Source organism: Macaca mulatta, chromosome 6 (assembly GCF_049350105.2).
Source record: "Macaca mulatta isolate MMU2019108-1 chromosome 6, T2T-MMU8v2.0, whole genome shotgun sequence".
Lineage (NCBI taxonomy): Eukaryota > Metazoa > Chordata > Mammalia > Primates > Cercopithecidae > Macaca > Macaca mulatta.
In genome coordinates, this window is record NC_133411.1 from 82549930 (window position 1) to 82575633 (window position 25704).

At 39.6% G+C, this 25704-nt stretch overlaps 1 protein-coding gene and 1 non-coding gene across 3 annotated transcripts in view; one reads left to right on the top strand and one right to left on the bottom strand.

Annotated features, from left to right (window-relative positions):
• The window catches only part of SV2C (synaptic vesicle glycoprotein 2C), a 275773-nt gene that overhangs the window by 108048 nt on the left and 142021 nt on the right, over positions 1 to 25704 (top strand). For both annotated transcript variants that reach the window (XM_015140296.3, XM_001105846.5), the window contains exons 3-4: positions 1990 to 2170; positions 16594 to 16745. In XM_015140296.3, the coding sequence (XP_014995782.2) occupies positions 1990 to 2170; positions 16594 to 16745 (333 nt within the window). The remainder of the gene's footprint in view (positions 1 to 1989; positions 2171 to 16593; positions 16746 to 25704) is intronic.
• LOC114679125 (small nucleolar RNA SNORD36) lies at positions 1085 to 1151 on the bottom strand. Its single transcript, XR_003730804.1, has one exon. It is a non-coding gene; the product is annotated as a small nucleolar RNA SNORD36 (small nucleolar RNA).

Genomic DNA, 25704 nt, shown 5'->3' on the forward strand with positions numbered 1-25704 from the left:
GGCTTACCCCAGGGCTCAGGGGCTGGGTGGGGCCAGTTCTGAAGGACATAAGGAGAAAGGGGTGGGGGAGGCTTTGTTCCCTGGGCTGGAGCTATATGAAAGACTCCCAAGTCTTTAGATCACAGCATCCACAGGCCACTCCTGATCTATAAAAGCTCACTTTCTGATTTGTAGGCATTTTAAAAGACACAGATATTCTTATAAAGTTTCTTAGCTAGTGGTTATCTTCTGAGAGGCATGAGTGGCAAACTTGAGCCTCTTATGCTATAAATAAGAGATCTGCTACATAGGCATTTCCCTGGGTCAATCCCTCTGCTTTTGGAATCCCTCGCACTGCACTGATACATTCTCTAAATTGTCTCCTGGACATGCACTGGGTGTCATGATATGAGGAATCTCTATTGAGAAGGATGATCTGTCTATAGTCAGCACCACAGTACAGAGAAAAATATACTCTCCCCACACAGGCAAAGGTTGACCACCCCATTCTCTTTAGTAACCCAGTCTAAATAAAGGCAGCTTTTATTTTGTCTTATTTTACAATTGCTCTCAACATTCGCCATTCACTGTAGCTGAGTATACTCAGCTATCTGCAAAACAGCATCCCTGCATTATTGATGTGAGGGTCATGAGAGCTTGCCAAGTGTTTTTTTTCCATATTGCTTCTTTAACTGTGTGTTTACCAAACTAATTTGAGGGTACATGTTCAAATAGGATAGTTCCCAAACTAATCTAAAGCAATAAATAATTTTTTTTTACATTTTTGCTTATATGCTACAGAGTATCTTGAATGTGCCTTTTAAAATGATTCTTGGGTGAAGCATCAGAAAAAGTAGAAATGGATAAAAGATAAAGTAGCAGTTTTTTTAGTGCCACATCCAGATATAACAAACCTTCATGTGTTATTTATGCCATCTTTCCTAGACATTTTTCACCCTTGTAGAAACCCTCTTGAACTAACATTTGCCACGTGGAATATTATTTCATCCTGAGAAAGATTCCGGACAGGGCCTGTGGCAGGTCTGGTTTTCTATTTTTTGTTGTTGTTGTTTTGTTTTTCTTTTTATTCTTTTCTTTTTTTCTTTTTTCTTCAGATACAATATGACCACATGGTTTATTCAGGTGAAGAAATTCTTAATCATCATTGGCAAAGGTCTGTTTTTTTAGAAGAAAGTAAATTAGAAAATTCAAGTATATACTCACAATAATGCCAAGAGGAACATCTATCCCACTCTGGATTTTCCATTTGTTTCCCTTAGTGATCAAAGCCAACCATGATAAGTTTAATATTTCCCATCACACTAAAGCTCTTTTCCTTCTCTTTAACCTCCTGACTCCAAAAAAGAGTTTTCTCTTATGGACAGAGTTAGAAACTATTTTAAAATTAACTCATATAATCTCTAAACTCACCTTTCCTAACTCCCATAAAAGCAAGCGCTTCTAGGATGGAACACAGAGAAAGAACCCATGGAATCCTCTAGAGGGGTCTTGAGAGTCTGGCATTGGCCCAGGTCATTGGCTACAGGCAGAGATTTGAAGCAGTCTGGAGGATCCACTGTGGCCTGGAAGCCCTTGACTTGGTCTCCCATCTTGGCCCTGTCATGGTGCTAGGCTGGGCATTTGGACCAAAGGTAACTTGACTGTGGGTCACATGCAAGGATGGTTCTGTATGGTGAGTTCTTATGCCTGCCTGCTCTGTACGCATCCCCACAAAAACGGGCTGGAACATGACCATTTGGTCTTTTTGTGCATGCGATGGTAAAGGAAATGACTTCTCATCAGCTCATGCAATTGGTTATGGCTGATGGTAGTCCACAGAGCTTACTCTTCAACTTGAAAACTAATTACTATATCCTGAAGGTTATATTTTTAAAGGAAATTTTCCCCATGCAAAATGCTGGAATGTATTTTGTTCCTTGTTCACTTGCTGTTACATGTGTCATTGACTCCCAATCTCTGATGTGTTTCTCTGTTTTCTGTGTGTTGCAGGCAGCATAGTGTACCTCGGGATGATGGTGGGGGCGTTCTTCTGGGGAGGACTGGCAGACAAAGTGGGAAGGAAACAGTCTCTTCTGATTTGCATGTCTGTCAACGGATTCTTTGCCTTCCTTTCTTCATTTGTCCAAGGTTATGGCTTCTTTCTCTTCTGTCGCTTACTTTCTGGATTCGGGTAAGGTTTTCTCCTTCATATTTTATAGTAATGTGTTTATTCTTCATAATTGAACACATTCTCCACTCTAGAGAAGCTTATTAGGAGGAAATTATCCCTTCACACATCTCCCTCCACATCCTCATGTCAGCCCTGGAAGCCACAATGCTGGTTCTTAGAAATGTAATTATCAACCTTTAAATACAGGAGCGAAGGGAACATACACCTATGTTTTCATAGCTGATTATTACTTCTAGAAGATGGGTATTGTTTTAAATGGAATGCCATTTCTATGGTAGAACACATTCATACATATATGCTGCTTCTGAAAATTTAACGTAAGTAGGAAATAGCTCTTGTCCTACCTGTTATGAACTAATTAAAGGTTTGAACCGTTCAAGCATGCTCTTAAATTCAGGATTAGAGTGTCTCAAATAAATGCTGTTTTATTGATCTATGTTAACTTGGCATATTTAACTTGGTAGAAAGCCTCCTTGAGACATAATTTTTAGTAAGTTCCTGACTTCTGTCGAATTAACAGAAGTTGCACTATTACCCAAATGCAGTGGTATAGTGTAGCTGATGGTGAAGTCATTTTCTTTAAAGAGCTTAAAGCACTTATTACTATACTGAATGAATTCATAAGCACAGAAAAACCCAATAGTTCAATAAGGAATATATGAGAAACTTTGCTTCAATAAGAAAAAAAATAGTAAAAATATAAAATTTTTGTAATGAATGGGTACTAGACTTAATGCCTGGGTGACAAAATAATCTGTATAACAAACCCCCACGACACAAGTTTACCTCTATAACAAACTTGCACATGTGCCCCTGAACTTAAAAGTTAAAATATATATATATATATATGTACACACACACATACACACACACACACATATATATGTATAATTTTGATTCATAATTGAGAACTTAGAGACTGTTTTCAAGATACCTAACACAATGAATCTGTAGAAATAATATACAAATTTAAAAACTAAATGAAGAAAGTGAGGGTAATGGGGCTGGGTTATAAACTTTAAACAACCGTTGTGGTTGTTGATTATACACACCACAACCTACAAAGCAGAATACAGTTTTGTGAAAAGAGGTCAGAGGACTATAGCATGTCTTTCTTAATTATGTATAGTAGCATTTCCCATAGCTCCTCATATGCTACATTCTGCACGCAGTGAGCACTTAGCAAATACTTGAGTAACTTGCACACATTTTAGGAGCTTTCCTTAGAGTGAAGACAGTGCATTTCAGTAAACCAAGATGGCTGGAGAGTTTGGGAAAGTGTAAAATATTTTGTTCTTGGGGAAAAAAAAATGTTCAGAATCAGTCATTTGCTTTGTAGCAATGGAGAAAGGGGAGAGGAGGCTTTTTCTCCACAGGGGAGCCCCTTGGTGCTCAGTTTCTGAGATTGGCTACATACGCTGCTAACTTGGAGATGGATTTTGGATCATGGACTCACAGGGTTTCAGCAGACCTAAATGTTGAATGATTGAATGATTGAATGAAATGAATGAATGAAGAACAGATGTTATTTGGGGCTGTTTGTTAAAGGACCTTCTCAGTGAGTAGGTCCATAGGATAAGACATTCTTGCCACCAGGAAGGGCCAAGCTTCCTTCTCCCTTTTGTTATCTATGTAATACCACTAGCCTGTCAAGAGAAAACTAACAGCATAGGTGCTGAATTTTCCAGTCCTTTCAGTTTGCAATCTTTTTTGGGAAATTTAAGCAATATCCAAAGACCCAAAAGTACATGACTGTGGTCAAATTATTGTGGCAATTTTAATTGCCAATCTGGATTGTGACATGGTCATCCCAACAGGCTGTAGAGAAAAAGGTCCATTGTGGTGGCTGCAAAATACTCCAAACCAATGGACTGTCCAGAAGCAAATTCAAGGGCAACATAAAAGCAGAGACAACTTAGATGTATTCTTGATATCATCCTCATTCCTGTTGCAGACAAATCATTTTTCAACCAGCAGGTCAGGACTGCTGGAGGCTGGGAATCAAGAAATCCAGGTGTGCCCTGCTCCTGCCCTTTATCATGGAGTCTTAGGAAAGTCACGCAGGCTCTCTTGACTGCTTTTTCTTTTGTAAAAGAAGACATTAGGACTTTGCATTCTTACCTTGGAGTGTGAAGATCAAATGAGATGATGTATTGAAAGTACAAGGTAGAGAAGATAATGTAGGATAACGTTTAGAAACACTCACTCATAGTTTGGCATTTCTTATCTCCTTTATTCCTCCTCCCATACATTTAGCTAAGCTGTACTATGCTGATTGCCTCAGTGTGACAGCAGGGGAGGAGGCAGAAAGAGATCCCTTTCTGGCTTTTAAATTTCAAGTCTGGCCCATGCAGGAAACAGAAAGGCCTAATCAGGGACAAAATATTTGGGAGAAAACATGGCAAGTAAAATCAAGCATAAATCAAGTTAATCTCTATAATAAACGGTGAGTACCTAGTCTGCGGGCAGTACTGAGGGGGAAGTCATATGAGCTTAGTTACCTTAGTCCAGGTGGCAAAACCTCTGCGGAGTTTTGTGGGATACAGCAACTGAGAGGACCTGAGAAATGAAGTTATTAAGGAAAATGAGGGAAGAAATCTGTATTGGTCAGCATTCTCCAAAGAGACAGAACCAATGGGAAAGAATGGATAGATTAGATGGATGGATGGACGGATGGATAGATAGATAGATAGATAGATAGATAGATAGATAGATAGATAGATAGGTAGATATGAGAGAGGACTAATTAAGGCAATGACTCACACAATTATGGAGGCTGAGGAGTCCCATGGCAGGCCTTCTGCAAGCTGGAAATTCTAGGATGCCAGTAGCATGGCTCAGTACAAGTTTGAAGGCCTCAGAACCAGGGAAGCTGGTAATATAGCTCTCATTCCAAGGCTGAAGGCCTGATAACTCAGGGGGCTGCTAGTGCAAGTCCCAGAGTCCAAAGGCCAGAGAACCTGGACATCTGTTGTCCCAGGACAGGAGAGGAAGGATGTTCCAGCTCCGAGAGAGAGAGCAAATCAGAATTTCCTCTACCTTTTTGTTCTCTCCAGGTTCACAACTGATGGGATGGTACCCACCCATACTGAGGGCAGAACTTCTCCACTCAGTTTACCAATTTGCATGCCAATCTCCTCCAGAAACACCCTCACAGACACACCCAGAGATAATGCTTTACTAGCTGCTATAGTTTGGATGTCTGACCTTTCCAAATCTCATGTTGAAATTTGATCCCCAGTGTTGAAGGTGGGGCCTGATGGGAGGTTTTTAGGTCATGGAGGTGAATCTATCATGATTAGATTAATGTGAGTGAGTTATTGCTCTATTAGTTCCCACGAGAGTTGGTTGTTTAAAAATAAGCCTGGCACCCCCAGCCCTCTCTTTTGCTCCCTCTCTCGCCATGTGATCTCTGCACATGCCAGCTCCCCTTTGCACTCTCCCCTGAGTGGAAGCATCCTGAGGCCCTCACCAGATGCCCAGTCTTCCAGCCAACAGAACCATAGCCAAATAAACCCCTTTTCTTTATAAATTGCCCCACCTCAGGTATTCCTTTATAGCAACAAAAATGGACTAAGACGCCAGCTGTCTAGGTATCTGTGAATCCAGTCAAGTTAACACATAAAATTGACCATTGCAATATTTTTCTTCTTCACCAAAGTTTATGGGCTATTTTACTTTTGTTTGCTTTGTGAAGTGCTACCTTCATGGCCCAGGGTTTTTCTCAACAGCTCTAGGGTTTATCTGGGTACTCTGTTTCTGAGTCTCTGAGGAATCTCATCAAAGTCTCTTTTTCTCCAATTCCATTCCAATTCAACTCAAAAAACATTGCAACACCTACTCTACCCACTGGAAGCATGCAAGGTTTTTCATGGATATAGCTGAGCCCTCACCTCAAGTTGCTTACAGTCTGTACAGACAGGCAGCTCTTCTAGTCCCCATCTTCCAAGAATTAGAGCCTGAAAAGAGGTCACAAGGGGCTTGGGAATCTCACAGAGGAAGGAGAAAACAATAATAACATTGTGAATAAGAAAATTTCCATTTAAATGCTCTTCTTGTTTTCAAAGGTGTGTCATATTTAAACCCTTCATTCCCATTACTTATTAACTCAGTACAGAAGCAGCTGAATTTTTATATATTCTCATTTTATTTAAACTTTCTTTATTAAAACTTAAGCCAGAGAATCAAGATTCTCATCCTAGAGACCTTAAATGAAAGACCATGTGGTATCAACTTAAACAACTCCCTCCAACCATATCTGATCCAGTTTTAAAATTGAGAAAAACTAAATGAAAAAACATTCCAAAATGTTGGTAATGTTTCTTTTGTGGGCCTCTGGTGCACAGAGCCCCCCACACTCCACGCATTTCCTAGGAGTACAGTACTTGCCATCCTTTCTGCTTTGAAGCTTCTTCTCCCAGGACTCTCCCACTCACAGCTTCCCAGAGGCTTTTCCTTAGACCACACACCCAATGGGTCTCAGACAGTTTCCTGTTTTGTCTCCTTGGCAGTACTTACAATTGATGCCTGAAAATATTTACTTTTTATGTTCTTCTTTCTCTCCTCCACCAGCATGTAAATTCCAAAGGGCTGGGACTGTCATCTTGCTCAACATTGCTTAATTGCCCATGGCAGGGTGGGTGGGAGTGGGTGTTGTAAAAGACAGTGGAGTTCAAGCAGCAACCAGCATAGTCTGACTTGCAGCCATCTGTGGCATTGGCTAGTTAACCATGAAGTGAAATAGATAGGAAGTCTACTCAATTCTTACTTGATCTGTATAAGTAGAAAACTTCTATGACAAGTGAATGAAAACCTAACTTGCATCATAAAAACAGAGTCATGTCCCCTCCATCATTCCCAGACTGGAGCTGGATTACAGACCCAGAACCAACTGAATGAAGGGGAGGCTGGTCCTCCTTGAAGAAGGATCTTGGTACACAGCTAAATATTTATACTGTTAATCTTTCTCCCAGCTTCCCCAAAGGGACTGAAGGCCTTTTACCAGGAAGAGTGTACATGGGGTAAAGGAAATAATCAGACTTCTCAGGGCTTGTGGACACTGGCTCTAAACTGACACTAATTCCAGGAGACACAAATGTCACTGTGGCCAACCAGCCAGAGCAGGGACTTATGGAAGGCAGGTAATCAATGGTGTTTCAGCTCAGGTCTGTTTCACAGTGGGCCCAGTGAGTCAGGCACTGAATCCATCCCATGCCTAATTCCACACTTCTGGACTGCATAATTGGAACAGACCTACTCAGCAGCTGGTAGAATCCCCACATTGGTACAGAATCCCTACATTTAATTGGTACAGGGCCTGTCCATCAACTTCATTTACTAGGAATTTTAGAACAAAGAGAAGTTCTAGGTCAGAGAGTCCAAACTTTTCATTTTGCAGATTGAGGTGCAGTGGTGGGACCAGGAGTAACTCAGCTAGGACTTAAATTGCAATTAAAGTCAATTTAAACTTGCAACTCTGTAAATAAGTAAACTGTACATTGTGAATACAAGGTTTACCTGTGTGTTGATTTTATCAAAATTGCTACAGATTTCCAGTTGCTATGTCTTATTTCATTGCTGAAGCATCATTAGCAGCACTGTTTCTGCATACAAAGGGGACTGGAAGGAGTTCTTATTTTATTTTATTTTGTTGTTTTATTTTGTTTTTTGAGATGAGATCTCTCTCTGTCACCCAGGCTGGAATGCAGTGGTGCAATCGTGGTTCGCTGCAGCCTTGACCTCCTGGGCTCAAGTGATCCTCCTACCTCAGCATCCTTAGCTGGGACCACAGATGCATGCCACCACACCCAGCTAATTTTTAAAAAATTTTTGTGCAAACAAGGTCTCCCTGTGTTGCCCAGGCTGGTTTCAAACTCCTGGATTCAAGAAATCCTCCTGGCCTTGGCTTTCCAAAGTGCTGGGATTGCAGGCATGAGCTGCTGCACCTGATCAAGTTCTTGTTTTAAACTGAGATCTTCTTGGGTTTATATTTTATTGTCTCCACATGTGCTTTCCTCTTAATTCATCAAACCAAGTCATGAGCATATCTTCTTAGAAACACAAATATGTCCAGCTGACATATTGTGTGTGACTTTAAATGTTTATTCAGTACAATGAATGATTTTCCTGCCTGGGGACAACAGTGTTTCGTGGGAAGGAGGACTAGGACATCACCAATTATTCATCTGTCTATCACTTTCCTAAACGAATCTCACACCAAGAAACAGACACTTTCCTCCCCTCTTTTGTTACAGAAAATTAGAAAGATGGGAAATGGAGTTGGCACCATTGATTCATTTTCATTTGACCCAGAATTAAATTATTTGTATCCAGTCACTGTTAATTACGAGAATGATAGTACTTTGGATGCCAGGCAATATCAGAGTCGGGAGCTTCCCACTGAAGGCTGGCATTGCTAAGCAGGAAGGTCAGGAGAAAAATATAACAGCAACAGAAATTAAAATGAAATTTCAATGTGTCTGTATATCATAAATTAAAGAATAGTAATTTCTTCCTCTGTGAATAGAGCCTACCAAATGTGTACTTCATAGCTATTTGCAATATTCACTCATTAGCTGTATTGAGTTACAGTAAGAATACCTTGGCTTTATAGAAATCATCATCATTAACTGGAATTATTCAGAGTACGTTTTATGTAGTATCCCATTTATTTCCACAGTTGTTTTAAATAATTAGTCATGTAAAAATGGTGTGCCTTTTTTATTAGAAAATTGAGGCACGGATTGATTATTGCTTCCAAATGTTCAACAGACTCCCAAGTCTTCTGAATTTTAGTCTGATTCTGAGCTATGAGATTTTTCCCTTCAACGTAGTCTTTTACTTAAAATAATCATATTGGAAAAATGCAGTCATTTAAAATTGTTTAAGACTTTTAAAATGTATTTTATCGAATACCTCTCTAGTGCTTGCCCCGTAAGAGATGCTGTGTTCAGCACTTTATACTAGTAAAAATTGGCTCTCATTAGTGACCTGATGAGAAAGATGCATGCATTATTCATGTATCTTAACTATACGTTATAAATGAGGAATTTGAAGTACAGAGAGGTTAAGTTCCTATCTGAGGTCACACAGTAAGTAATGTAATCAGGTTTCATACCTAGGCAGTCTGGCTCCAGGGCCCATGCTCATAACCATCAGGCTGTGCTGTGCTTCAGACTCAACCAGAAATGTCTCTGATTTCATATGGCACAAGGTATACATGATATGTGCTCATACATGTTTGAACAGATCAGTCCAAAAATATCTCTGGCCCCGAGCATCAGAATGGAAAGACCTTCCCCGATATGTAAAATGAGGCAACAGTCAAGATTATCTTTAATCCAAAAATAACCTCAAACCCAAATTGTAAACAGTGGGTGAGTGTTTTCTTAGAGCTACATTGTCCAACATGGTAACCACTAGCTTCATGTAGCTACCAAGTACTTGAAATGTGACTAGTCCAAGTTGAGATGTGCTGTAAGTGTAAAATACATAGCAGTGGATTTCAAAGATCTAGAACATATAAAAGAATGGAAAATATCTCAATAGTTTTACTTTAATTATATGTTAAAATAATATTTTACATATATTGGGTTAAATTAATATATATTAAAATTAACTTTACATGTTTTTTTTGTTTTAATGTCTTTTCTAGAAAAATTTAAAATTACATATGTGGCTCACATTTTCTATTGGAAAGCACTGTCTTAGGCAATGCTTTTTACTTTCCAACAAAAAGGCTGACCTTTTGGACACACTTTGTTTCCCAGTATACCCTTCGGCAAAGGTACTATTGATCACAAAGGAGAAGGAACAGAACAAAAGATCTTCCAGACCCACAGTGTATAATTGTGAAAAATTAGCCATATGCACTCTTTAGAATTCACTCCGTGGAGCCCACAGCAGGAATCTGTGTGCTTCATGCCTGTACCTCCAACAACTGGTGATGTGCCTGGCCCAGAGTTTGACTGGGTGAGGGGGTGGATAGAGGGATAATGGGTGGATAATGGGTAAATGAAGGGTGGGTGTGAGGATGAGTGCAGGAATGAATGAGGAAATGTATACAGCAAGAGGCTAGATACATCTGCATGTTTTATCATTTATTATAGAACATCATAATGATCATTGCCATCTTTATTCATGTCACCTTTAGATGCTATGGGAAGGCATTCTTCCAACTCTATCAATAGCTAATTTTTTTTCAAGACAGTATTAAAGTCCTGATCCATGACTATGCCACTTCCCTCAGTGGTATTAAGTCTGCTACTGTGGATGCATAGACCTCCACAGTTTTAGGGGGTTAGGCCACCAATCTGATAGCAGACCAGGGCTAAGGGAGTTGAATTGCAGCTATTTTCTTAGCAATGCAGTTTTTCCCACAAATTATATACTTAAAGATCAGTATTTTTTAAATAACCACTTTTTCTACTCATTATTCTACTCATAGTTTACATAATATTTAGAAAATGACAACTTCATATATTGAAGAATATTATTTTTCAGATTGTGGCTCTGGAAATTGAAGGACTAAAGCTACCCAAATCATCCATCCTTTGGCATTGCCACTGGGCACAGGAAATTCTTGTTCTTGATTTGATGATGAGTTCAGTTACCAGTATGTGTTTTTCTCCCATTTCTATCTTTATCACTAATAGCAAACATGTGCCTTCTGATCTGTACAGCAACCTTATTTTCTGTGCCGACCTAGCCTATTCAGAAAGAGCATTAGGTCTGTGCTCTTTCATCTGAGCCTCTGAACAATCTCCCCAAGGTCTGTGATATTCTATTTACTTTCATAAAGTGGAAGAGACTGAAAGGTTCATCTTTGGACTGCTGTTCTAATCCCTTATTTCTGGGTCCAATTTATAACATAATAAATTGGTTCAGAATTGCTTTGCAATTTGCTTGACAATTCAGTGTCTTCTCTCCTTTTTGTTGATTCCGAGTAAGAATTAAAAGAATATTTTTCATGCAAGTTATTTGTAGTTGTGATTCCCGACATAGGCCAGACCATTCACTGATCTTTTTATAATCCTGTAATATTTGTCTTATAAAAGCTGTCAGAGTCAGCTCTTGGTAGACCCTGCCCTCTGTTTATTATTTGTATTGAACATGTGACTTTACAATAATTATTCAACTTTCTCCTTAATTATGTTCTTGCAGAATGCCCCATTTTCCAATGGAAATGGGAGATGGAAGATTGAGGTAAAGGACTGCTTGACAATTATACTGTGAAATAAGTTAGAATGAATTATTCTTTGTTACATGCTAGATAGAAAATTAAAGCAGAACAGAATTATTCAGTAGAATCCCTTCTCAAGACAAAGAATCATCAAACATTCCATAATTTATCTCGAAAATGCCATGCTTCAAGCCATTTTAAGTATAGTTACTCTTTTTATCTGTAACCTCCCTCTTGCATTGCAGAAACCTGAACCCCTCCCCACCTTTTCCTGAAACAGCCTGCGTGCGTACATCAGTGTGATGAAGCATGGGAACAAACATCATCCCCACTGGGTTGCCATCTGAACTGGAGTAATATGAGGCATCGCTGTGAAATTCACAGGGTTAAGACAGTCAGGCTTTCCAGTTTCCCAGTGAGGTTTGTGCAGAGAGGCAGACTTGGCATACTCTGTCATCCTGCTGTGCTAAACTGATTTAACTTGTGTTCCGCACATTTCCCAACAGAGGAGAAATTTTGTCTGCAATGCTAACACATTCTTTGCTTTACACAATATACCACTTGTGAATTTGCCTTAGATTATTGAGGAAAATAAATGAATATGTTTCATGATATTTACCAGATGCCTAGTATTGAGTCGTGTGCAGACCTATTGAGGTATTGTGCGTGTGTGTGTGTGTGTGTATGGTGTGTGTGTGTCTGGGTCTGCTTGCCTGATTCATTCTAGGAATGTGTTTAATACAGAATATTTTAGTTTCTTTATATTTGGATAATTAAAGTTGCAAAAACCGAAAACTAATATTACTTAAGGAATAACTCCAACTGAAATTTCAAATATTAGCATTCTATTTCATTTGTATGAATTAAGTTATTTTGAATCTGGCTAATCTCACACCTATGTAGAGTGTGAATTTCCATTGTTTTTCCTTCTTTGCCTCTTATTACCAAGGATAATTAAGGTTTGACATTTTTGACAGCTAATAAAATAGACTTAATATCCAATACTGAGAAAAATTCTTTATAAGCCGCTCTGATCTCATTGCTTCATTTATGTAAACATTCCATTAAGTATAACTTGAAAAAAAAGAACTTGAGCAGATTTCAACTGTAACTAACTGATCATTATATAATGAACACTAAACTCTCCATGTTAACTGGATTTAAGGGTGTGTTACCCATCAGTTAATGTAAAAGATATTTGTGTCTTATTTTATAGACTTTTATATAAAACCAATTATATTTTCCACATTAGCCCCCCACTGCAAAAGTTTCTGAACCCTAGCGCTATTAATATTTTGGACTGGATAGTTCTTTTTTGTAAGGAGCTGTTCTGTGAGTTGTAGGGTGTTTAGCAGCATCCCTGGCCTCTACCCTCTAGATGCCAGCAGCACCCCCCAAGGTATGACAACTTAAAGGTCTCCAGAAGTTGCCAGACATCTGCAAAGAGCAAAGAGGGGGCAAAGTCAACTCTATTTAAGACCTACTGATACGTGAGAATTTAAGGACTTTCATTTAATTTTTTTATTTCTTCATATATTTTCAGAAATTGTATCTCAGTGTAATAAACAAAAAACAACAAACAAGGAAATTTTTAGCCCCTCACATGCAATATTGAGGTAGAATCATAATGGGAAACTTCTTTTTAATTTATAAGATTTGGAGGCTGGGGAGTGGCAGATTTTTCTCATCTTCAAAATTTATCAGAGGAATCAAATTATGTTGTAAGACCTGAAAGCTCTTGCTTTATCTCTTCCCTAAATATTTTTCTGATGATCATTATAGCATCTGCAACCTTTTTCTGAAATGCTCACAGGTGTTACAGAAGCTCCTGGAATGCCCAGTGGGATTGCCCAGTGTCCTCTGAGCAGTTCTAAGGGAGCTCTCTCCATGACAAGGACCATCAGATCATTTGGTCAAGAGGTGACCACAGCAACTAAGGCATAGAGCAACTTGGGAACTCTTTGTGGGCTCCATTGCTGTCAAAACTTTCAGTCCAGAACCCTCAACTTCTATTATGGTCATATTGGTTCACAAAGTGAGGTGTATCTTTCTATTCACTGGAGATACTGAAATCATCAGAACAGATTACTCCAGGAGACTTGGTATGTCAACTACAACATTGAAGAGTCTGGGAAATTCAGTTATTTTGCGTGAACACTTAGCACATGTCCCCTGGGCCAGTTAATGGGGACTCAAGAATGAATATGATATAGTCCCCACCTTCAAGGGGTATATGGGGTGTGAAACAGTAGTAATAGTAATAGTTTTTGCTCTGCTTAAAGGACATCACAGTAGTACAAGGAGTAATTTTTTCCCCAAAGTAGATGATCAGCCCACAATAAGAAATGTGAATGCTTGGATTGTTTTATATATTGCTGAATCTAAATAACTTTGCAAAGAATTTAAATAGAAGCCTTCTCTAATTCTTCAGTCTCACTTATCCCTTAGTATTCCTTAGCAGTTCCTTGCAGCCTGCTTTACAAATATTGAGAGACATCCAGAAAAAATAACCATGTGAAAAAGAGTCATTGAATAAAAACCAGCTGGATTGCCTAGAAGCCCCTACAAGTTGGTATATTCTTATGTAACAATGATTTGTTTAAAACTAATAGGCAAATCTATAGTCTTCCACTTGAAATTATAGCCACACTGCAAAAAAAAAAAAAAAAAAAAAAAAAGGAAAGAAAGAAATTATAGCCACACCAAAGTACGTTTATCTTGGTCCAGAGGGTGCTGGCATATCCTGACATACAATTGTGCCTTCACGGAATTTAAGTTATAGTTATTAACAGGATGTCCAGAGTCCTGATGAAACATTAATGAGGATGTGAAAAGTCAGTAAAAACTAGGATTATTTTTATGCCTTGAGAAGTGAAACCATAGAGTAGGGAGCTGGGATTTTATGGTGCAGAGAAACGGATTCTTCACATCAGATGAAAAACAGGAGTATCATAAAATTATTTGTGACACAGACATTTTATTTCACACTAGAATTGTGTGTTATAATGAAACCACTTAAAATCTGTTCAAAATATTGTTGAGTTTTAAAATTCAACTAGCTTACTGTACCAATAAGCATCACACATTTGTTTTTTGTCATGATTGATATGTGGTATTTGTTTTCAGGGCATTTAATGATCACAGATAGCAAGCAAGCATGCAGCTTACTTCTTGAAAGGGTCTTACTCTGTCACCCAGGCTGGAATGCAGTGGCCCTTTAAGGCTCACTACAGCCTCAAACTCTTGGGCTTAAGTGATCTTCAGACTCCCAGTGGTCTTTGTAGACAGCCTGGTGGAGTCTCATGGCACAGAAGATTAATTAAACGATGTCTTTCAATTTTACTATCTGCATTCCATCAAAAAATTAAAATAAAATAAAATTCAACTAGCTATATATTGTATGAGCGCCTCAAGAATCCCAGACAAGAGAAGTGTATGAGTCTAATATGGTGCAGTATAGAGAAAGCTCTGAGCTGAAACAATCCACCACATGCATTTGTTTCTTGTTTGAGGGTTTGGTTATGGACTTGGACTTGGTTGGCTGTGTCTGTGTGTGATGGTGCTAAATCTGAAGACAGGTTGAGTCACACCTCTAGAAATTTTAGGTAGAACCACTGCTGTTATAGCCCAGAGAAACTGATATAGATGCCTAAAGTCTGTGAATTTTAAACTCTTTGAACAGGAACTCCCACTAAGAAACACACTGCGACCCATTATATATTTTATATATGTACATTATATATTACAAATATGTTTATAACATAAATTTCAGAAAATGATACTTATGCTTATCCTTATTACTTAGGTTGCACTTAAATATTTTATCACTATCTCATTTTTTTAAATGCTGTTTACTGTTTATAGCTACTAAAGTAAATTTTGCAACCCATAGATTGGAAAGCACCAGCCTATGTGGTCTTCCCATGTCCACTGATGGGTAACTATGGCATCACTTTAAACAGAGGCAAATACATGAAATGGTGTTGTATTTTCACCTACCAGTTGATGCAGGATGACATTGTAAATCCTATGGTTTATTTGGTACACTAGTTTGCTGCCAAAATGACCTTTCCCTAAATTGTATTTGTTAAGGACACTGCCAATACTTCTTTATCATATCAAAGGCTCTAAGAAAATCAGTTATTGCTAAATAAATAAACATGCTTTACTCCTTGACATCAAATTTGCATGAAATGTCAATAGCAATTTACCTTACAGAAATCTGAACAAAAATGAATCAATGCATACTTCCTAACTGTATTAGATTTTGTGTCATCTCAACCATGTACTTATGTTGTGTGTCTTTTTAAACAAATGCTTTAAAATTCACATATTGCTTGGAGTGATAGTAATATTTTTCTGTACTACCTTGCTTTTTGAGGCAGTGGTTCCTAAAGTTTTAGGGCTAACACCTATTTGAAATTGTGATGAAATCTTGGCCCTTCTCCTAAAAATGAACACTATTTTGATTCCATAAACCCTCATTTGAGCACCCTTACCCTGGGTAGAGGTCACTGTTTCTGTCATCTCCCCAGAGCTCAGTCAGCAGCTCTTATAACTAGCTTCTACTGAAAGGAAGCATTATATTCCATTCTATTGATATCTAAACTACCAGCTCCTTATTTTTTTCTACAAGTGTCCCTTTCATGTTTACTTATTTAGCAGTACTATCTACTGGATTGGGACTAGAGCTAATCTTGGAAATGACCCCATTCGTCCTGTGTTTGTCAACCCATTAACCTAATTTAGTGCTGCTGTGGATAGCAGTGAGTAAATACAGATTGCAGATAGTACCCTAGAGGTGTTTGAAGCTGTTTCCAAAGTCCCCACATCATGAGTGGGACATGGCACAGCAACTCTTTTTAAAAACAAGTTAATTAAAATTTTCACTAGATTACAGGAAATCACTGTAAGTTTTTATAAATATCACGTAAAACATTCAACCATAAGCTGAAAAGCCAGCAGAATCTCGTTAAGCCCTATAAATCACCTGAGACAAACACCACTGCCACCTCTTGGTAACATAGCTTAATTGCAGGTTCAAGTTTTTGGAGGGATAATAAACCTTTATTAAATATAGAGACTATAATTTTTATATTGTAAAATAATAGAAAATATGTTTGTTGATATGCTGGGATAGGGAGAAAGCATGTGTTGTTAGAGTTTGCTTTGTCTCTGCCCTTTGCATTTCACATTAGCTGTCCACACCCTGATTTCATGTATTCTCTGTACGTCTTGGCAGGATTGGAGGAGCCATACCCACTGTGTTCTCGTACTTTGCTGAAGTGCTGGCCCGGGAAAAGCGGGGTGAACACCTGAGCTGGCTCTGCATGTTCTGGATGATCGGTGGCATCTACGCCTCTGCCATGGCCTGGGCCATCATCCCGCACTACGGTAAGAGGCTGGCCTTGCACCAGCTGGGCAGTCACTTCATTTTGCTTCAGGCTCCATTCCCATCTTCTTCCTCTCTTCTAAGGACTACTTTGAGAAAAACTACTCATACTCATGTTTCTCCCTTTCATAGTACCCAGGAGTTTTTCCCTACTATGTAGAGATCTGTATAAAGTAAGACTGTGTCAAATGCCCTTCTGGTTATATTAACATAATGGGGGGAAAATGTTTCCCTCTACTATGCTTTCACAACATTTCTGGTCACCAAAATGTGTAGGGTATTTTCTCCCACTGACCAATTCTCCAATAGCTGGGTGTGCTACAATTTAACTCAATTCTGACACTATGTTACTTGGGGTTAGAGTCAAATGGCACAGATTAAGGGCTCAGTCCCACAGGACTGCCCCCTATTTCAGAGGCCAGTTGTAAGTCCAGGCCTCTGGAACTTCTGACTGAATAGCTATAAATGGGAGGTCCCTATACCCCCCACCCTCAGGTTTGATCATTTGCTAGAATGGCTTACAGAACTCAGGGAAACAACTCTCATTCACCAGTTTATGGCAAAGGATATGGCAAAGGATGTAGATGAACAGCCAGGTGAAGAGAAACACAGGGCAAGGTATATGGGAAGAGGTGAGGGGCTTCCATGACTTCTCCACCTCACCACCCTCCCAGTGCCTCCACGTGTTCAACAACCCAAAAGATCTCCAAACTCCATAGTTCAGGGATTTTTATAGAGGTTTCTATAGGCATGAATGAGTAGGTATGATTGATTTTTAACTCAATCCCCAGCCCCTCTCCCCTTCCTGGAGGATGGGGGTGGAGCTAAATGCTACAAGCTTATGATCATGGCTTGGTCTTTCTGGTGACCAGCCCCACTCAGGAGCCCACCAACAGTTGTCTCATTAGAACAAAAGATGCTCCTATTACCCAGGAAATTCCCAGGAATTAGGAGCTCTGTGTCATGAACCATGGATGATGACCAACACTTATGTTTCTTATTATAATTACAGCATCATAGTGTACTACTGCGGTTTTTAAAGTAATCTCTTTCATTTGTTTCCTCTGTACTGTCAATGCTGGGGATTCCTCTTCCCTCTGCCTCTCCTACCCTAAGTGGAGGTGGGAGGATACACAGATCATCAGCAGCATATAAGACAACATGACTTATAGTTGTTCTTGGAACTGCCATACATATCAGACACACAGGAGTGCCTTTAATCAACTCCTGTGGGCTCAGTCCAAAGATCAGCTCCATATCAGCCTCACCTCTTCTGGCAACTCAGAACTGGGATGGGAGCAGGAAAACTCCTGTTGTATCATCTGTTGAACTGCAGAACTTTAGAGGTGACTCTACTTGTCCACACTCCCATATCCCCTCCTTCGTTTCTCCTAAGCTCTTACTGTTCCTGCCGCCTCAGAAACCTGTACAGGTTGCATGTTTCTGAGCAATACTCCCCCTCAGAAGCCAAAAGCTGCAAGTTGCTTCATCTACAAACAGTGAAATGAATGGAAAGGTCAACTGAATCCAGAAATCAAATTCAATATATCAGGAAAGGGGAGAGAAGTGTTCTGGTTATGTGTGTGTGTGTGTGTGTGTGTGTGTGTGTGTGTGTGTGTGTGTACATGCACACACACGTGCACATGTGCCCAAACAGGCTAAAGTTTGCAAAATAGGAATACTGTATAAATTAAAACCACATGACTTCAGAAACTCACTGTCTGCTCTAATCTAAAAAATTAGATTTCAAAAACTCATTCTTTGTTCTTTTTTTATTTCTCTGCTTTTGTTTTAGAACAGGGTAATATTTCATTATAAAACACAGTTCTGTTAGGGAACAACCTTGGCGAAGCTGACTCATTGCTAAAACCAGACATAGACTTTAGTATTTAGATGTATTTAATTTGTTTTTTAACTGAGTTTTAACATGCTGAGTTACAAAATCATGTCACACTCTTTCGTTTGATGAACCTGAAAAGTTACATGAAAACTGAAATCATATTTAACAACAACAAAAGGAAGATATAAGGAATTGGTTATTCATGTTGAGTTCAGGGTACCAAGCTCAAGTGGTGGGTTTTTCATTTTTAAACTCTTTGGTCACTTGTGGGCCAGAGATGCCCTCATACAGGCAGGTCCCCATATCCACCATGAGGCTTGTCTTCTGCCACCATTCGAGGAATTCAAGATTTTTCTTTTTAATTTGAGATCTCAGGACCTCTGCCACCCTCAGAACCTTCCTCGGTAGAACAGCGTCTAACTCATGCCCCACTCAGCTTGCTGGTTCAAGTGGAAAAGCCACTCAGGAATTGTTTTAGAGGAACTATGTTTAAGAAGGTGAATAGGAAATGCAGAGTCCAGCTTTACCCATCATTGCTCCATAGCCACTGCTAGTCTATCCATTCATACCCTTTGTGCATATTCAAATAAGGGCAGCTCCAGGTAGGTAGCCAGAAGTGCTGCCCCCCTTATCATCTCTGCCAGCTACTCACGGAGGGCTCAATGTGGCAAATTTATACAGCAGCTAAAGTGCTTCTTTCTCTCTCTCTCTCTCTCTTCTTTTTTTGGATTCCTTCTTAGCCAGCCTTCAGGCCAGACTTGTTCTCTTTTCAACCTCTAATGAAAGCATTGCTCCTTGGCTATGGCTGAGCTTTCTCTCTGGAGCTCCTTGTCTCCCTGGTTAATGGCTATCTCTTTCCTGGTCCTCCCTTCCCATCATATCACTCAGAATTTCACCTGCTGGCCTTCTTAAACTCATAACTCACACTGGCTTCTGCAGCCTACATGTGTCCACCAAGCCCGGGCATGACTGTTTTTATTTTTAGTTTTCTTTCTCACTAGGGATTCAATTCCTCCGACTCTGCCTTTCACACATCCCTGTCCTTGAACTCTGGATGGTTCCAGATTTTCTCTCCTGCCTCGCCACCGGTCAGTCAGTGCCGACCCACAAAGAATAAGCATGATCTCCACCTTGCTTTTTCCAAAGTACACTTCAGATACTTCTTGTTTATAGCTACAAGGGCTAATTAATTCATATATAACTGGAATGAGAGAAAGTTGGGAATCATAAACAATACATGAAAAGTTGCAAAAACAATGGCAACACAACAAAATTAAATGTCGGAGGCTGACATCAACTTTTATGTTGACAACACCTTGAGAAATAATGACCTGGTTAGGAAATGAGTAATGTAAATATGAAAACCTTATGCCATTGCTTTTCTAAAGGATTTCCATGGCCAAAAGTGTGGCGAGAAAACATATATTTCATTCAATTCTGTCCACAAGTTAAAATTAACAAGGAAAAACTTTAAAAATAACTTTGCCAAGGTCATTGTTATACTCTTGCAATTTGAAGAGTTTTAATTTTTGTTTTAAAGTTTAATTTTAAAAATCCTGTGCTGAGGCTTCTGGAGTGCTAATGACATTCTGTATCTTGAACTGAGTGGAGTTTTTAAATGAAGTTTTGAATTGTAAAATTCATTAAAGTGGGTGCTTAAGATGTGTGCATGTTATTATATGAATATTACACTTTTTCACAAACACTTTTGAGTATGTTTACCACCTCCCCCATACCCTAAAAACACTCATGCTTGAATTTGACCCCACATCAATCAAATCGGATTCTCTGGACAAGAGACGCAGCATTGAGAGTTTTTATTCTTATTTTTTTCAGCTTTATTGAGGTATGATTGACAAATAAAAATTATATACATTTAATGTGTAGAATTTGAAGGTTTGATATATGTGTACATTGTGAAATGATTACCACAATCGAACTAATTAACATCTTTCGTGTGTGTATGATGAGAACACTTACTCTCAGCAAGTTTCAAGTATACAATACAGTACAATATTATTAACTGTAGTTACCATGCTGAATATTAGATCTCCAGAACTTATCATCTTGTAACCGAAAATTTGTGCCCTTTGACCGACATCTCCCCCCATCCCTCAGCTCCTGGTAATCACTCTTAACTACTCTCTGTTTCTATGAGTTCAACTTTTCAGATTTCACATATCGTTGAGATTGTGTGATATTTGTCTTTTCATGTCTGGCCTATTTCACTTAACATAATGCCTTCCAGGTTCATTCATGTTGTTGCAAAGGGAAGGATTTCCTTGTTTTTAAAGGCTGAACAATATTCCCATATGTGCATATATGTGTGTGTGTGTGTATGTACATATGTATACACGAACAGTTTTAAAGCTTTACTGTTTTTACAGTTTTATAGTTCTGAAGTTGCATTTAAGCCTTTAATCCATTTTAAGTTGATTTTTATCTCTGGTGCAAAGGAAGGTTCCAATTTCATTCTTTTGCATATGGATATCCAGCTGTCCCAGCACCATTTGTTGAAGAGACTATCCTTTCCTTATGGGGTACTCTTGCTGCCTTTGTCAAAGATCAGTTGACTGTATAAGCATGGGTTTATTTCTGGGCTATTCTGTTCCATTGGTTTATGTATCTGTGTTTATGCCAATACTATACTATTTCAATTACTATAGCTTTGTAATATAATTTGAAATCAGGAAGTCTCTAGCTTTGTTCTTCTTGCTCAAGATTGCTTTAGCTATTCAGGGTCTTTTGTGGTTCCATACAGATTTTAGGATTGTTTCTTCTATTTCTGTGAAAAATGACATTGGAACTTTGATAGGGATTACATTGACTCTGTAGATCTATTTGCGTAGCACTGACATTTTGACAGTATAATTCTTTCAATCCATAAATACAATATATCTTGCCATTTATTTGCCATCTTCAATTTCTTTCATCAGAGTTTTATTGTTTTCAACATACAGATATTTTACTTTCTTTGTTAAATTTATTCCTATTTTATTCTTTTTGATGCTATTGTAAGTAGGATTGTTTTAATAATTTCTTTTTCAAATGCTTCATTATTAGTGTATAGAAACACAACTAATTTTTGTCTCTTGATTTTGTATGCTGTCACATTGCTGAACTCATGTATTCTGACAGTTTCTTGGTGGCGTCTTTAGAATTTTCTATATATAAGATCATGTCATCTGCAGAGACATGCTCTTATTTTACTTCTTTCTTTCTGATTTTGATTCCCTTTATTTCTTTTCTTGCCTAATTGCTCTGGCTAGGACTTTCAGTACTATCCTGAATAGAAAGGACAAGAGTCTTCCTGGTCTTAGAGGGAAAGCTTTTAGCTTTTCACCATTGAGTATGTTAGCTGGGAGCTCGTCATGGATAGCCTTGATTATGTTAAGGTACATCAATAGTTTTTAAAGCTTCTGGGTGGTTCTAATGTGCAGCCAGGTTTGAGATTCTTCGGCTTCCTTTCCATGGAAGGCCCAATGGGTGACCTCAGAAGTCTGTTTTTCTGCTGGGCCCCTAGAACTTGATGGTATGTACTGGGTGGGAGTGGGGCAATGCGAATGAGAATAAGGAGAACAGTGAGCCTGACTTGTTCAGTGTTTGAGTTTCCATATTGTTGGTTTCATCCACGCAAAAACCTGTCCATCTGTTTTAGAATCACACTTAAAGAGTAACTTTGACATCTAGATATCTCTTCTTTTCAATGATACATCTTTTAACTTTGCCTAAAATAGACAAGGGGCTAAAAGTCTATCCACTTTCCCTGCAGCCTCTGAAAAAACTAAAGGCTCATATCTCTCCTCTGAAATCTGCATTGTATAAATGATGCCATAGTCCACAGAAACAAGAGCGGGTCCACCCCTGCTGCTCTGTCCTCTTTCACTGAGGAGGCCTTTGAGTGCCCACCACTCCCTGTGCATTGAATTTGCACCCTGCAGGGAAGGAACACAGGAGTGTAATAAAGTGACTCAGAGCCAGGACCTCAGTCTTCTCATATTGGTAACAGGCTTTGCTCTGGAGAGAAGGAATGGATAATTGGCATCCACACGGCAAGTGTATTTCAAATGATAAATAACACACAGGCTTGTGGACAGAGGTGTTCATTGTTTCCGGGTGTTGCCGTTTAGTAATTAGGGCAGAGCAGTCAGTGCACAAAGCCTGAGCCTGATGCTGTGAGACTGGAATTCTGGCTGCTTATAAGCCTCTGATGCAAAGTAGACCTTGAGTGGGTCACTAAGGATTCTGGAAGGAAATCTGGAAGGAGTCTTGTGAAGTTAGACACTAGAATAGGGGATTGGATTGTTCTAAGGGCTAGTGAGTTAAGACATGGGCGATGGCCAGGGGTTTTCAGTGGACAGTGGAGTCCACCTGGCCTGCTGAGACCTGGCTTTTGTACCAGTGTGGAATAGTGATGGTGCTTTCTCTTCATATCACTGCTGTCAGAGTTGAAATTTTCCCCGGAGACAGATGGTTGCTAACATCTGAAGGTTCCCAACATGAATGGACCTTACCCAGTGCTGACAAGACCTTAGGAGGCAGAGCGCTTTGCTGTGGTCATACCAGCACCTTCCCTGCCACCACTCCATTCAGGAACTTCTGGGCTGTCTGTGTCTCCCCCATGGCAAAGAGCAGTCTACTAGAGCAAGGGAGGAGGAAGAGCAACAAACCCAGAAGGAAATACCCTTGCCTCAAAAATCAGGTGCCTGTAACAGCTGAAAATAGGTATTTAGAATTGGCGTGGCTGGGTGCAGTGCCTCACAACTGTAACCCCAGTGCTTTGGGAGACCGAGGCAGGAGAATTGCCTAAAGCCAAGAGTTCGAGAAAATTTGGCTCTTCTTGACGCAACACCCATTCTCAAGCCTAGGCCTTCTGACCCATAGTGGGAATTGGCTACTGGTTCCGAAACAAATAAACAGTACCTTCAAGAACAGATAGGTCAGGTGGAAAGGTTCTCTTTCAGCCTTCCTGCCCTTCCTTTCTCTCTCCACACTCTGTAATAATCAGGGCACATCAGCATTTAATGGAAGCCCCAGTGCCTCAGGGGAAATGGGAACAGAGAGCTGAATCACAGGCACTTTCCACTGTTGGCTGAGAGCTTTCATTAGCCCAGGCTTTGGAGTTGCTGCTGGACTGCGGCACTGTCCGCTCCATTAAACCCTCTGTCATCATTTTTCCTTTTAAATTCATGTGTGCATCAGATGAGGTGTTCTCCCCTGCTGTGTGCATTACAGTGTGTAGCAAAGACGTTCAATTAGCTAAATGGGAAAGTTCTCATTTTAGCACGAAAGGCCACAGCTCTGAAAGCCCGCAGTGCACTGGGCCTTATCTAGCCCCTAGAATAGCCCATGGCCTCTATCTGGCCAGCCCTTCACTGCAGATGTTGTAGTGCCAAACTAGGGGCTCCCAAAAACTCCAGACTTACCCCACCCTACCTCTCCAGCCATGATGAGATGTCCAGGCTTAAAAATACATATATTCCCAAGGTTGTCCAAATTACCAGAACGTCCCTACTTCCTTTGGCTGGCAGGAGAGGCAATAGCTGTCTAATTAAAGAAGGAAGCAGGGAAGGATTCCTGATTCCTCAACCAGACAGATACTTGACAAGAAAGAAGAAGAAAGTCAGCTTCCTTGTCCACAAGAAGAAATGCACTGTGGCCAAGGGAAAGAGGTATAAAGTGAGAGGAATTTTGAGTCTCAGACCTGCTACTTCTGTGAGCCCTGTCAAAGCTTTTCAGTCTGATCCAGCCCACTCTCCTAGTCAGCATTGTGGTAAGGATTAAGCAAAATAATCTTGTTAGAACACCCAGTGCGTATTTGATGCTCAAAAATGGCAGCTATTATTGCTGTCAGGTCATCCTACCTGAGATACCCAGATTATCAGAGCAGCCCAAATGTGAGCTACATGAAAAGAAGAGGGAGAAGGAACTAAAAAGCATAAACCCTGCCTAAAGTTTGAGATTAGAGAAGTCAGAGGAAAGAAAAAAAAAAAGGATAGAAGCTAAGACAAGGAGAGAGAACCAAGGTATTAAAACAATACTGTAAAATCTTGATGATTTTGTACCCAATAAATCAGAATCCTCCATTTGTCTGTTGAGTAATTTAATATTCAAGGGGCATGTACTATATAAACACCCATTTTCAAGGCCATGGTGCTATCATTCCCAGATAGAAATAATGAGAGTCTGACAACTCTAACCTGCCAGCATCAACTACCAGCTGATTCTGCGGGTTATATGGGCAGCACCGGAGCCAAGCTCTATCGCAGCAGCAAGATGTCAGAGATCCTGGAGACAGGCAGTCAGTGCAGTCGTTAACAGCATTGGCTGAGAGGGAAGGCCCTGCTTCCAAGCCACCTCTGCCCTCTCTAGCTTTGTCGTCTTTAGGACAGTTACCTAGGCTCTCTGGTCCTCTGTTTCCTCATCTGTAAAATAGGCACAATAATAGTATAACCTAATATAATTGCTGCACAATCCCATTACTGGGTATATACCCAAAGGATTATAAATCATTCTACCGTAAAGACACATGCACATGTATGTTTATTGCAACACTATTCACAATAGCAAAGACTTGGAACCAACCCAAATGCCCATCAATGATAGACTGGATAAAGAAAATGTGACATATATACAACATGAAATACTCTGCAGCCATAAAAAAATAATGAGTTCATGTCATTTGCAGGGACATGGATGAAACTGGAAACCATCATTCTCAGCAAACTAACACAGGAATAGAAAACCAAATACTGCGTGTTCTCACTCATAAGTGGGAACCGAACAATGAGAACACATGGACACAGGGAGGGGAACATCACGCAGCAGGTCCTGTTGGTTGGGGTAGGCAAAGGGAGGGAGAGCATTAGGATAAATACCTAACACATGTGTGGCCTTAAACCTAGATGACGGGGTGATGGGTGCAGCAAATCACCATGGCACATGTATACCTATGTAACAAACCTGTACATTGTGCACACGTATCCCAGAACTCAAAGTAAAATTTTAAAAAAATACAATTGCTGTATTAAAGGATAGCATAGAGAAAGTGGTTACCTTTGCACAGTGCCTGGCACAGATGTTCATTAAGTGTAGTCTCGTATTTTCCTATTTGGGACTGA